General features: G+C 45.8%; 1 protein-coding gene across 1 annotated transcript; it reads left to right on the top strand.

Moving 5' to 3' along the window:
- The first annotated feature begins 550 nt into the window (after nucleotides 1–550).
- SNF8 (SNF8 subunit of ESCRT-II) lies at nucleotides 551–12,342 on the top strand. Its single transcript, XM_066588012.1, has 8 exons — nucleotides 551–650; nucleotides 3,921–3,971; nucleotides 5,309–5,447; nucleotides 5,622–5,726; nucleotides 7,351–7,423; nucleotides 9,030–9,171; nucleotides 10,297–10,371; nucleotides 11,758–12,342. Exons 1-8 carry the CDS (start codon nucleotides 597–599, stop codon nucleotides 11,893–11,895), a joined length of 777 nt encoding a protein of 258 aa, XP_066444109.1. The 5' UTR covers nucleotides 551–596; the 3' UTR covers nucleotides 11,896–12,342.
- The last annotated feature ends 913 nt before the right edge of the window (nucleotides 12,343–13,255 follow it).

The raw sequence follows: 13,255 nt of genomic DNA, 5'->3' as shown, positions 1-13,255 counted from the left end.
GATCGGCTGGGATCATAGTTTTTCTATCGAGTCCGTACACTGCTCCGAGGAGAACCAAAAAGGGGCAATTGGGCACAGAACTCGGCTGAGCGCTTCTTTCCCATGTCTTGTTTTAGGGGTCTAATCACCCGCACCCCACTAATACATCTGATATGTCACTATGATAGGTCAGAAGTTTTCAGAAACTTCAGTTACCCTTTAATTATGGACACCCATCACATTGCTTTAATTCTGCAAGCCACGGAGAGTAAATAAAAGCAGCATCTATAAGTTGTGATGCCAGAGGACTGTGGGCAGAGAAAAAGTGGGAAAAATCAAATCCTACACAACATTATAAGATGTCCTCGAACTGAAAGTAAAGCCACCGAACTGCAAAGACAAGAAGCTAGATGAAGCCAGAGCTGGTCTTCACAGACATGGCTGCCGCTGTGTGTCTCTATGAACACATTAGAAGACACATTCTGAAAGCCTTTTGTGCTCCGCTTTTCCCCCTAGCGTTTACCAATGCGTCTCTAAAAGTGACGTCATCAGCCACCGTCAGTGTCGCGTGGTGGTGACGTAGGAGGAATCCGGAAGTGAAGCTGTGAGCCGCAATCATGCACCGGAGAGGGGTGGGCGCGGGGGCGATAGCCAAGAAGAAGCTGGCGGAGGTGAACGGGCTGGGTAACAGGTCATGGGCTCTCCGCATGTGATTATATGTGTAGGGAGGCTGCTGCTCTGATGTCAGGGCTGTGCATTATAATGATGACGTCACACATATTGGGCAATATTTATTAAAAAATGGCCGCAGAGTAGCAGCAGCTCTGTTACCCATAGCAACCAGCCAGCTCCTGGAATCTGGTTATTATGGACTTACGGTTTTCTCTAGCTCCTCCTGTCTAGAGGCCATGGAACCTCTGACAAGTGCGCCATTCATTGCTATGGGACTGCTGGAGAGAAGCCGAATGCAGCGCTCAGATATCTGCATCAGTCTCACCGAGATGAATGGAGTGACGGCTCATGTACTCAACTGCCACCTCATGCGGGGGGCACAGGACCCCCAGTTTAACGGTCCCTGGGGGTCCTCGTGGTCGGCACTCAGCTGTCCTGTCGTTGTTCTGGTCGCCAACCCTTTCAGTCATGTGATGGATTTCCAACGCCAGTCTTGGTACAATTTCCCGGGTGCACAATGCATCTGATAGCCGAGGAGGCCCACGCCGCGACATATGGTAATCGCTGCTCGTCCGTGCCCACACACAGAAATAACGGCCGTCGGGTACTCATCCGCCATAACAGTGATGGGAGGTAGCTCAGAGGGTGGCCTTTTAAATGTCACCAACTGCCTCACTACTCTGGTGTGCTGTCCCGCCGTCATGGCAGCCTAGGGCCTTCTGAAGACCCCCGAGGGCTGCCATGGTTGTTTGCCTATTAAGACAGGTTTGTGGCACATCTTTAATAGGCAGCCTCTCAAAATACTGTCCTATGCAATACCATAAATATTGCATTGTACTGTAGAAGGGATCACGCTATCGCAAGTTCAAGTCCCCCAGAGGGATTTAAAAGAAGAAAAAAACGTAAAACTCGGTAAAATTAAAAATTCTTAATTATTGCAAAAAATCCAAGTTAAAAAAAGTAAAAAATTTCCCAGTTCAAAAAAAACGAAAAAAAAAATGGATATTTCTGCATCCGTAACGGTCCACTTTATTAAAATATCCCATTATTAATCTCCCTTGGTGAATGCTGTCAGTAATCCGCAGCTCCAGCATCGGGCTTTTTGGGTCTCCTTGTCTCCTTGAAAGAAATTGAATGAAAATGGACAAAAAGTCTTATGTACCCCAAAATAGTCATCCTGCAATAAAATGAGGCCTCATACAGCCTGATGGAGTTCTGGGGTCAAAGAGAGGGACAAAAAGCATTTTTTTTTTCTTCTTACTGATCGCAGAGGAAAAATCGCAGCATGTTCTATTTGCACGGGTTTCGCACAGTGTTATTGCTGAAGGCCACGGATCGGACGGCTTCCATTAACTTCAATGGAAGCAGTTTGATCCGTGGCCCTTCCGCAGTAACATTGTGGAAAGGTTGCGGATTCCACATCATCGCTAGGGGATGATGCAGGGGAAAGCAGAGGTTTTGAATAAATAAAATCTGTACTGCGCCTGTCAGACGGCTCGCCGTAGAGGGTCGCATTCCGCATGTGTGCAGCCGGCCTTAGAAGTCTTCCAATACACTTTATAATTCTCTAAATAGTGCCATTGGCAAATATAATTCGTCCAGCAAAGAACGAGCCCCTATATAGATACGGCGCCGGGAAATAAAAAAAAGTTTGGAGTTGTTTTTTTTTTTTGAAAGTGGGAATATGAGACCTGCAGAATGTGACCCGGATGCAGGCTCATCAGTGACCCCTGGTCGTGAAAGGGTTAAAATCTGCGCTACATGCTGGTGGCTTTTCAGCTTCATTTTCTCCCATGCCTCACATATAGATCAAAATAGTCGGAGCGCGTTCTTCCGATATGTTCACGAGCGGCCCCTAGACGCGTGACCCTCCCGTCAGCCAAGATGATGCTACTACTAGAATGTCTCTTAAAGGGAATGTGTCACCTTTACCTCAGGACACCTAACAAATGCTCTGGGGAACCAGTGACGTCAGTGTTTGCCCCTGTGGACTTTTTGGGATCACTGCAAGATAGCAGGCCTCTGTGTTAATGGGGTTTCCCGATTAGCGGGTTTTCATGCAGGTCCGCTCGGCTGCATCCAAGTCACCTTGTATATTAAAGTGCCACGGACGAGCCGGAGTGGCCTGGAGGGGGGCTCACCATTGCTTCTGCTAAGGGCTTATTCACATGGGTAATTCGCACACCAGTAGGTTGTCCGTATTTGCAGCTGATCGCATTGTAGGCATGGAGTACACAGCCGTGGTGTTGCGGTTTTTTACACGGACTGTGAAAACAAATTGCAGCCTCTCCTCTTCTGCTCTGCCTTGTTGGTCCGATGCATCATAGATCAAAATGGTTCGCAGACCGCTTGTCCTAACTGTTAAGCTTTACGTGGGGCGATTTTTGCCGAATTATTGCTGGAAACGGCGATTTCACACGATAATCATCCTGCGTACACGCTGCCACGGCACTGAGTGAGAAATCGCTCACTTGTCGGAGTCGCTTGGTTTTTGCAGAAGTAACACCCAAGCAGCAGTCAGGCCGGGTGAACAGGAGCCGCTCCGATGTGAACTGCCTGTTTACTGTGAATGGAGGCAGCCAGAGCGATCTCCATCCTTAGAGAGGTGCGGTAGTCCGTGGGCGGCTCTTGTGCACTCATGCGCCACACAGGCGTCCCGTGTGAAGGTACCGCTAGATGTCCTAGTGATGGACTCTGAAGTCTGGCTGACATCTCAGGGTGGCTTTACATGGGGCAGCTCTTTTCCGAATAGTTGCCTGATACAATCACTACTGCGAGTCATTGACGTGCGCAGAGCGATTGTTACTCCTCAAGAACAAATGCTGGGCTCGTCGTAGAGAGCAACCTGTTTACACCAGATGATGATTCAGCAACTATTTGTAGGTGAGCTGAAACGAAGCGACTAGTAAACGAATGTTCACTCATCGCCTGGTTGGTGGCCATGTTTACATAGAGCAAATGAAAGTGACAGTTGTTCCATCAAGCAGCTATTTGGACTCTAGTTGTCCCGGGTAGCCATCCTAACACGTTCTCGGGATAAACCTACTCAGTCCTTTTTTTTTTCATGGGAGATAAGTGGCATCACATTTTGGGCAGCCACTTATCCCTATAGCAGCAAGCATGCATGTTCAGCCAATCCCGCTTATGTCTTTCTTCTATGATTGATTCCAGGACAGTACTTTGGCGATTGATGCTTTTCTACTTTTAGTCAGAAGTATAATGTCACTTTGGAGTCCTTGAGATTCTGATATTGTCTCCCTTCTTTTCAGGCCAAGTACAAGGAGCGGGGGAACGTCTTGGCAGAGGACCAGCTTGTACAGGTGACTATTATCTGTCAGGGCTCTTCTACTGCGTTGTTACTACCCAGTACTGGTTCGACAAGGGGGCAGTGATACCCCCTAGATCCCGCAGGGCTCAGGATGCCTCCGGTGACACCGCCAGGTCTCCATACAGTCATATCACCTGGTATACTGGTGACTGCTGTCTGCCCGCTGACAAGGGTGACCACCAGACTGTGATCCTATATGCATGGCTCTGCACAAGGGGTGGGGTGTATTGTCTCACACGTTTAGCAGAAAAGCTTTATATACAGAATTAGACTTATGCCTGGGAGACTAAGATATTAACCCCATGAGTACTGCAAGGAAGTAGCTGCTGTCTATGCTGTAAATGTAATACCGGAGCACAATAGTGAAGGAAAAGGAGAGAGACTGCACCATTATTGTGCGTATGGATTCGGGGCCATCTGGGTTTTTTTTTCTTTCTTTTACAAGTAGTGGATTTAGTGTAGATTTTCTGCACTGGAAAAATCTGCACTATTTTGACGCTGATCCACAGCAGATTTAATCCCTTCAATTGAAGAGGTGAGTGTTAGAGATCCACATTAAAATCTATACCAAATCTGGTGTGTAAACGCACCCTTAAAGGAGTTTTCAGGCAGCACCTGCCCCAAGATCGGAGCGGAAGCTGCTGCTCCGACCCCTGTGTAGTGGCCAGCGCTCGTAATTGCAGGCACAATGCCTATTGATTTCAGTGATTCCTGCTTCGACCCCAGTGTATCCCAGCAATGACAGCTGGCACTTCCTGGAAAACCCCTTTAATCTGTGTTAAATGGGTTGTAGCAGCAAGATATACGTTGTGTCTCTCCGAGAAAGATTTTCACTGACTAGAGTCAACGTGCGCGACTATGGAATCTCTGAAAAAAACGAGGCAGAGGAGGCATAACCCGTTCCTATCACTGCTTCCACCACGTTCTAGCAATCGGCTAGGGTCACAATCAGTTGGACATCCGCTGATGATTATCCTAGTCATATGCTATCAATGTCTATAGTGAGACAGGCACCCCTTTAAAGTATCTGTCCAATGTTAGTTCCCCACATAATCTTCAGATTGGGCACGGAGAGATGCAATCGTACAACATGTACTGTGCGTGATTCCTATGCTACCTAATTAATCCCGTGCATGATACTTGTGGAGATCGTAGGATAGCCCAGGCAACTTTACCAACTGCGTCTCTCCACACTTGATCTGAAGATTGGGCGAGACACTAACATTGGAGGGACACTATAGCTTGGTCCAAATCACGCAGTCCTGTTGTCACATCCCGTTAATGATGACTTGTTTCGCTGTGAATCACTCATTCTTTTCCTTCTTGTAGATGTCTAAGCAGTTAGAAATGTTCAAAACAAATCTAGAAGAATTTGCCAGTAAACACAAGCAGGAAATTCGGAAGAATCCCCAATTCCGGGTCCAATTTCAGGATATGTGCGCAACGATTGGAGTGGACCCTCTGGCCTGTAAGTTCTGGCTGCCTGCGTTCATTACCCCAGGCTCCTTCACGCGTACAACAAGGGTTAATGTGTATTGTAGTACGAGACGTCTCGTGTCGGACTGTTCCATTAACTGTGCTAGTAGATGATTCTATTCGTTGGACTGTCAGATCCACAACAAATTCCATGTTTTGTTTTCAGCTGGTAAAGGCTTCTGGTCAGAAATGCTGGGAGTCGGAGATTTCTACTACGAGCTTGGTGTACAGATAGTAGAAGTGTGCCTGGCTCTAAAGCACCAGAATGGAGGTAAGTGGTAAGGGTCTTCATGGAGCTCCAATCCAGTGTTAGAGGATCACAGCAGCTCATCGATTCAAAGAATCGCATTAGGTTGTATTTATGCAGCTGAGAAGAACGCACGAGTTCCGTGTAACTGCGAGATGCGCAGAACTCACACGTTGTAATAACTCATTACTTTCAATGGGTTAATATATGAACGATTTTTCACTCGCACCAATAGTTTGTGATCGAAAAATCGCAGCAAGTCCTATTTTGGGGCGATATTTACCATTATTTTGTATGGGAGCAAAAAATAAATCGCTTTGCACCTGCATACAATGCGATTTTATTTTTCCGCTTGAAACATGCGATTTTTACGCACTCGAAAACCGCATCTGCAGTGATGCGTCTTTCATTCAAAGCTCATCAGACAAAATTGCACTTTGCAAATGCGATATACGTCTGAATTTCTCTGATATCACACTAGCCCGTGTAAATACGTCTTTAGGGTAGATTCACAGGGACTTGTATCTCTCCTCTCTGCTGGATCCACAAGTCTTTCCTTTATATTTCACACTCCTTTTGATCCACTTCTGGCTTTGGCTCAAACAACTGCCATAAAAACCCCTGTATGAAACCGCTTTTGGGGTGCGTTCACATGTTATGGAAACACTGTGGATTTTCCGCAGCAGAAAAGTTTACTTTTGAAGAAAAGCAAATCCTGTTTACATGCAGAATAAAAAAACAGATTTTCTACTGTAACTGTACTGCCGATTTTCTGTGGATCCGCTGCGGAAAATCCGCAAGAAATTCTCCACAGCAGTACCATGACCTGTTAACGCACCCTTACAGGGGTTTTCGGGAACAGAACATTGATGGTCCATCTTTGGAGTCGACCATATTTGTGTGACCAGTGGGTGCGATTCTTGGGACCCCCAGTAATCAGCAGAAGCATGAAGTGGATTTATGGAAATCTTTAATCAGGCCCTCAGAGGTCGGGATATAAACAGATACCAGGACTCCTTTTGTTATGGATGCCATATACTGGTCATATAATGGATATATCTGGCCATTCTATGACCAGTATATGGCATTTTTCATCAATTTTTACCTTCTGCGGGTTCTAAATCTCAGGTTTTTTTCTGAGTTGGTGGGTGGAGACTAACTGTTTCCATACACTGTACACATGGGGGAGCAGAATCTGCTCTCTTTCTGAGGTACACCTTCATAAGTAAAAGCAGTATGAAGGACACTATACAGGTGTACTGAACAGTGTAGATGTGATTTCAGCAGCTGTGAGACAGTAAATCAATAATTATGTTTGTATATCTCTGTTTCTTTCACACACGCGCGCTCCCTGTTATCAGTCTCTATTACTAGACACAGAATTCATATAACAGGCAGTGGACAGGAAGTGAGACCCCTAGTGGCCAGCACTTTAGAGCCTTTTTTTAATGCAGAAATATCATTTGAGGTAAAGTGATTTGCACTTTGAACAAACCTTTGCCTATATGATAACTTTCAAAAGTGCAGTGATCAATTAATGACATGGCTGAATATCTGATATGTTCTACGTACTTGTGAGCGGAGCTGTGATGCCTGTTACTTCTGCATATTCCCCTTTTGCGACTAACTTGTAATTATCTGCCCCCAGGTCTGATAACCTTGGCTGAGCTCCACCAGCAGGTCCGGAAGGGAAGAGGGAAGCTGGCTCAGGATGTCAGTCAGTGAGTAACCTTCACATGCAGCAGAGTCACTGGGAATGGACATTGGTTTCATTGTTGCATAAGAAAAGTTTTCGCCTCCCTATAGATTCCTCCCACTATTGTCTATTTATCACACTGAAGGGTTAATTATCCTTAAATAAAACATGGTATCATAGGGGTTCTCCAGGACTTTACTATTGATGATCTCTCCTCAGGATAGGTCACCAATAGTTGTCTGCCACTCTGCATCCCCAACGATCAGCTGTTTGCTGGGCTGCAGTCAGTGCAGACACGGTGGTAGAAGATAAGGCTGTCCAAATTGCAGTATCCTCGTGTGGTGATGCATTTAATTCAATGGGAGCTGTGCCTGCACAAAAGGCCCCTGTAATACGGACAGCGGTTTCTGCTTCCAGCGCGGTCTGCACCTATGGCATCAGCAGGATCCCGAGCGGACGGACACCTGTAGATAACCTACTACTGGTTGGCCGACCCTGAGAATATATCATAAATGGTAAAGGTCCCGAAAAACTACTTTAATAGTTATTAATACATAAAGCAGTCACCACAAGAGGTTTGTTATTGAAGATGTCTCTATGGCTGGACACACACGGCAGGACTGCATGAGGTTTTACCACAAATTGGCTCAGTTTTGCAATGCGATTTTCTAGCTGTGTGGTTTTTACATGTGAAACGCAACAAGTTCCACCTCTGAAAATGCCACAGACAATAACTTTGGTGCAAAACTGCGCCAGAACCTGTGCACACGGCACGCTACCACTAAGGCCGCCTGCAGACGGCCGGGTCGGATCCCGCTGCGGGAATTCTCGCAGCGGGACCCGACCCGAGGCCCTGCAGGGACCAGCATGGCACTCGCCTGCTTCCACGGCTCCAGCTCTTTGATGTGCCAGCCAGCCGGCGCAGAGCGGAGCCAGCGGCTGGGGAGTGACATTTCTGTGCGGGGCTCTGTGAGCCCCGCACAGAAATAGAGCGTGTCGCGATTTGTTTCCCACACGGACAAATCGCGCCCGTCTGCCTAGGATTGCGTTTCCTATCGCAGCTTCCACGGGCAGAAATTCTGCGGGAATTTCCGCTTGTGTGCAGGGGGCCTAAGTGTGAACCCAGCATTAGTTTGCTTTCTTAGCATGCAACTGATCAGCAGGCGATATGAATTAAAGGGATTTTCCAAGGTAATAAAAAGAGAAAAAAAAGGGCAAAGAAAGGAAATGTGATGAAATAACAAAACTATTCCTCACTTGTTAGATCCCCACTGCTGCTCCTCACCCATCTTTGTTTACTTGGCATTGATGTGCAGGTATATCCACATGTTCGCTGCAGCCAGACACTGGCCTCGGTGGTCTTATGTCAAACAGGCTGAGGTCAGTGATTGGCTGCAGCAGTTACATTCGGTATACAGTCACATCGTCGCTGCAGCCAAGTAAGCGAAGACTAGTGGGGTACGCTGGGGTGGCGGCGGATTTAATAGCTGAAGAATAGTTATTCTGTTATTTCAACACATTTCTCGCTCAGGCCAGTCTTACATAAAATCGATCCATGTACATGCTTTGTGATGGGATCATTCCACCTGTTCTTCTATACTTGGCTTCACAGAGAACATTTCTTGTTTCAGGGACGATATCATCAGAGCAATTAAAAAATTAAAAGTCCTCGGTAGCGGTTTCGGTATCATCCCAGTGGGCGGAAGTTACCTCGTGCAGTCAGTTCCTGCTGAGCTGAACATGGATCACACAGTGGTCTTACAGCTGGCGGAGGTCAGTAAGGTTATGTCATCCTTTACTGGACATGAAAGGCCGCAGTCAGTGGTTTATAGAGATCTCAGACATGTACTATAGTTGATATTTAGGTCCAGACATAAGATAGAGAGAATTATACACTCTGGTATCTCGCTGTCATTTCTAAATACACTCCCTTCATTTCTGAGCTACTCTTCTATCTGTATCACTAGTGTCTGTAAGACATGTAAGATGATTAACTGCACTTTATAAAACCTTTTTAACCTGTCCAAGTGCTAAGACTCCCACTGATTGCTGTAACAAGAGGACTGCAGCACTCGCCCGAGAACTGCGCCCTTCAGCTGCTGCCCTCTCGGCAGCTGAAGAGGAACGCAAAGATGTCTTTCGAAGTCCGTGCATCTGCCTTCAGCTGCAGAAAGGAGCTGACAGGCAGCGAAGACATCCAAAGGGACACAGCGATCAGTTCAATGCTGTGCTCCTTCATTTCAGCGATCAGGTGGGGGTGTTAGCACCCGGGCTTCCATTGATCAAAACTTTTGACCTGTTGCCCTGATACATCAAAAGTTTTGAAATAGTACAGTTACTCTTTTAGGGTTTTCAGTCAAATTATGTATTTAGGAGATGGCTACAAGATGCAGTGCAATAAAAGACATCATCCCTGCACCAAAGATCACCCTGCACTGATGTCTGCAGTTAAAGGGGTCGCTCCACAAATATTAATTCACCCTGTTAGGTCATGCTCCTGTTTGAAGATAGTGCTGCTTACATACGTGTTATAGCATCTCCTGTTGTGTGAGGGCTTCATTCCCATTGAAACTTAATTTGAGCACTTCCACATATGACTCCTGGTGTGGGTGCTGGAAGTGTAATAGGAGGCTCCAGGATTAGTTGATTCCAATTTAAAACTTACGTTTGGCATCATGGGGTGTTGGTTCTACTGACTTACACTACAGCTACGTACTGCAGAATTTCTCCTGGAGGTAGTAAGACTTGCTTCCCACCTGTATCTCATAGGGAGTGTAAAGGAACCCAGAAGCAGGAAGAAGGGAAAGCTTTCCTTTGTCCAATTTCCCAGGGTGACACTGTGCAATAAGGTGCTTTTTCTATGATTAAATGAGTTCATTGCTTTTTTCTTTCTTGCAGAAGAAGGGCTATGTAACAGTCAGTGAAATTAAATCCGGTTTGAACTGGGAGAAAGAAAGAGCTAAACACGTCCTGGTGAGTGTTCTCTCTTCTGGAGGTGTACGGCACAGCTATACCCAGTCCGTGTGCCAGCTACAAGTTGGTGGTAGATGTGTGCTAGAATTTACTCGTATTATATAATTATATTAAATGTTTTGTGCTGCGGGAGTCCTCACCCCCTTTGCTAAGCTCAACCCACTTTTACAAAAGTTTCAAGTGCACCCCAAAAATGGAACTCAGAAATGAGCCGTGCACCTGAATTTGCAAGTTTTTACACAAGAAAATTGGCGTAAGTTTGTAGATAAATTTCACCCATGGTACCTTATCTGCCCTCAGGTCCGTTCCAATCTTTCCTTAAAGGTGGTTTCCAGGACTAAGATATTGATAACCTCAACGTATCAATATCACATTGGTGTGGGTCTGCTGATCAGGTATCTGAAAAGGGCCATGGTGCATCGGTGAGCGTCTTGGCCACTTCATTGCATAGCAGGCACAGCTAGAGTCTCAAGCAAACCCCATCGATTTGATATCGTTGACTGATCTGAAGGATAGGTCTTCAATATCTTAACCCGTTCCAATCCAATTTGTATCCTGTTTTTCCTAAGGGCGGAACTTATTCTTTTTCTGCCGTTATACAACGGCGCTATCTGCTGGCTAAAGCCAGTACTGCATGAGGTGACACATTGGATAGGCTCCGACAGCAGAGAGACTGGCAATATATAGTAAGAGAACCCCGACGGATGTCTTCCAACATCAGGGCTGTACAGCCTTAAATCATAATGTCTTCAGAGGTCAGACAGTGGAATGGAAAGGGTTAATCCTGGAAAACCAAGCTGAAGACCTAAGTAATACGAATTAGACTATTTGCTGGAAATGTGTTGCCCGACGGCCCTATATAAAAATGGTGCAGCTGTTCTAAAACCAATCTATGCCCAGGCATTTAGCTAATGAGGTGGATTGGCACTGTACCAGCAACCAATGGAGGGGGTGTTGCAGTTTGACCGCAGTCATCTTCTGAGAGAGTTGTGAAGGTTCTGTCATGAATCCATTTATACCTTTTTATAAAAGATGATTTGTCACTTTTTACTATTGATGACGCATTTTTTTCATAGGTCATCAATAGCAGATCATCATGTCGCTGTCATCAGTGGTCAGCACTGGAAGTGTAAGAGACTGCTTCACTCCTATTGAAATGAATAGAAGCCCTTTATTACACTTCTTGCCCTGACCATCGATGCAGAGGTGCTGCAGGATCAGTTGATCGGCAGCGATCCCGAGCAGTGGACCCCCCACCAACCTGCTGTTGATCAGCAATCATAGAAGACCAAAAAAAGTGACAAAAAACCCTTTAATGTATATACTCAAAATGTAAAACTACTAAATACATATGAGAGATGCTGAGTAATTTCTCTCCCCCTCCAGGAGCATTTACTAAAGGAAGGCCTGGCTTGGATTGACTCACAAGCAGCGGGGGAGCCCCAATACTGGCTACCAGCACTCTTTTCTGAACTTTATTCTCACCAGATTACCCCTGAAGAGAGCAGCGTGGGGGCTGTCTGACAACTGTCGCTGATCACCGAACTCTACTACCTCAGACTCGCCTGTCTACTAAAAAGATGCCTCTGAGGGAAAGTTGTTTTCTGCTGGGTGTAGCTGACCTGGTTTGCAGAAGGTAGATCATCTCTTACCTATATCTTGGCACTTCTGTCTCCCATTCATATCATGACTATCTGCAGTTTCCTCCCAGACGGTGATTAAGATGTACGGTGGCCAGCTGATTGGCAGAGTTTGTCTAGCTCATCTCTGCAACCAGTATTGTACATATGCAGAGTATTTAATACTCCCTCCTATGTTTTTGAGGCTTCATGAGTACCCAGCAATGTATGCAATCCAACATGGGAGGACGGGACTAAAGCAGACATGATCCTAAAGAGCTTGGATGAAGAGCAATGATGTATCATTGTAATATACTTTATATCAATAAAATCTTGGAATATTTAAAGTATACCTAAGTTTACCAAGTCTTCTAAAATAGACCAGGTTCTCCTTACCCTCTCATTTACTGTCACTTACACCCTGTTTCATGTCTGTAAGTTCTGATTTTCTGGTGGTCTTCCTTTCTCCTGTTTTCAGGCAGGGGAGCAAGCCTAGCATTCTGCCAGTAGTTCACTGTCCTGCACTTCCTTGCCCTGACTTCCCATACTGTACTGCACAGTCTGTGGTCCAAGGGGCGGGGTTGTATTATCTGAATGCCCACCTCTCACCTTTCCCAAGACGATTCGGGCATTCTGGCGAAAGGGTTATCAAAGCTAATATAGAGTGTGTACACCCATACCCTAGCAGAGGTAAGAGATTGTGGAGATAGATAGCAGTGGCTGCAGATCTATCAGCCTGCAGCCTCCTGAGTTCATGGGAGCACTTTTGTGAAGATAGCTCCTCCCCCCCTTGTCAAGGAATATCCCCTGCGTCCTTGTTACTACAGACGCTCTGTAGCTAACTATAAACAGTGGATTGCAGAGAAAGGAGACCTCCTAGTTGCAGCCACTTCAAATATGATTTATAGCAGCAAAGCAACATTTTTAACACAAGTATATTATAGAAATCATGGGACAAGCCTAAGCTCGTAGATGAGTATAAGTTGTCTGAGAGGTGTTAGTGCTCCTTTAAGATGTCGGGTGCGATGTGTACTGTGGGCAGGATGGTGAAAAATATATATATTCCTTAATAGAGCTATTACTTTGTTTTTTAATATTTTACAAATACCGGTCCTGCAGGGGGACAGCCATCTCTATCAGACTCGTGTTAGGATTTGTTACTAGGTCCTGTAAATACTGCAACATTGGAGCAAACTCTACTGACGCCCCTTGGAAAGGGCAGGTGAGGAAATAATCCGACTCCACTCCAGATTCAGACAGGAATT

The sequence above is a fragment of the Eleutherodactylus coqui genome, chromosome 13 (assembly GCF_035609145.1).
Source record: "Eleutherodactylus coqui strain aEleCoq1 chromosome 13, aEleCoq1.hap1, whole genome shotgun sequence".
Taxonomy (NCBI): Eukaryota; Metazoa; Chordata; class Amphibia; order Anura; family Eleutherodactylidae; genus Eleutherodactylus; species Eleutherodactylus coqui.
The sequence above is the reverse complement of the archived record's forward strand: the minus strand, read 5'-3'. Positions and strand labels throughout refer to the sequence as shown.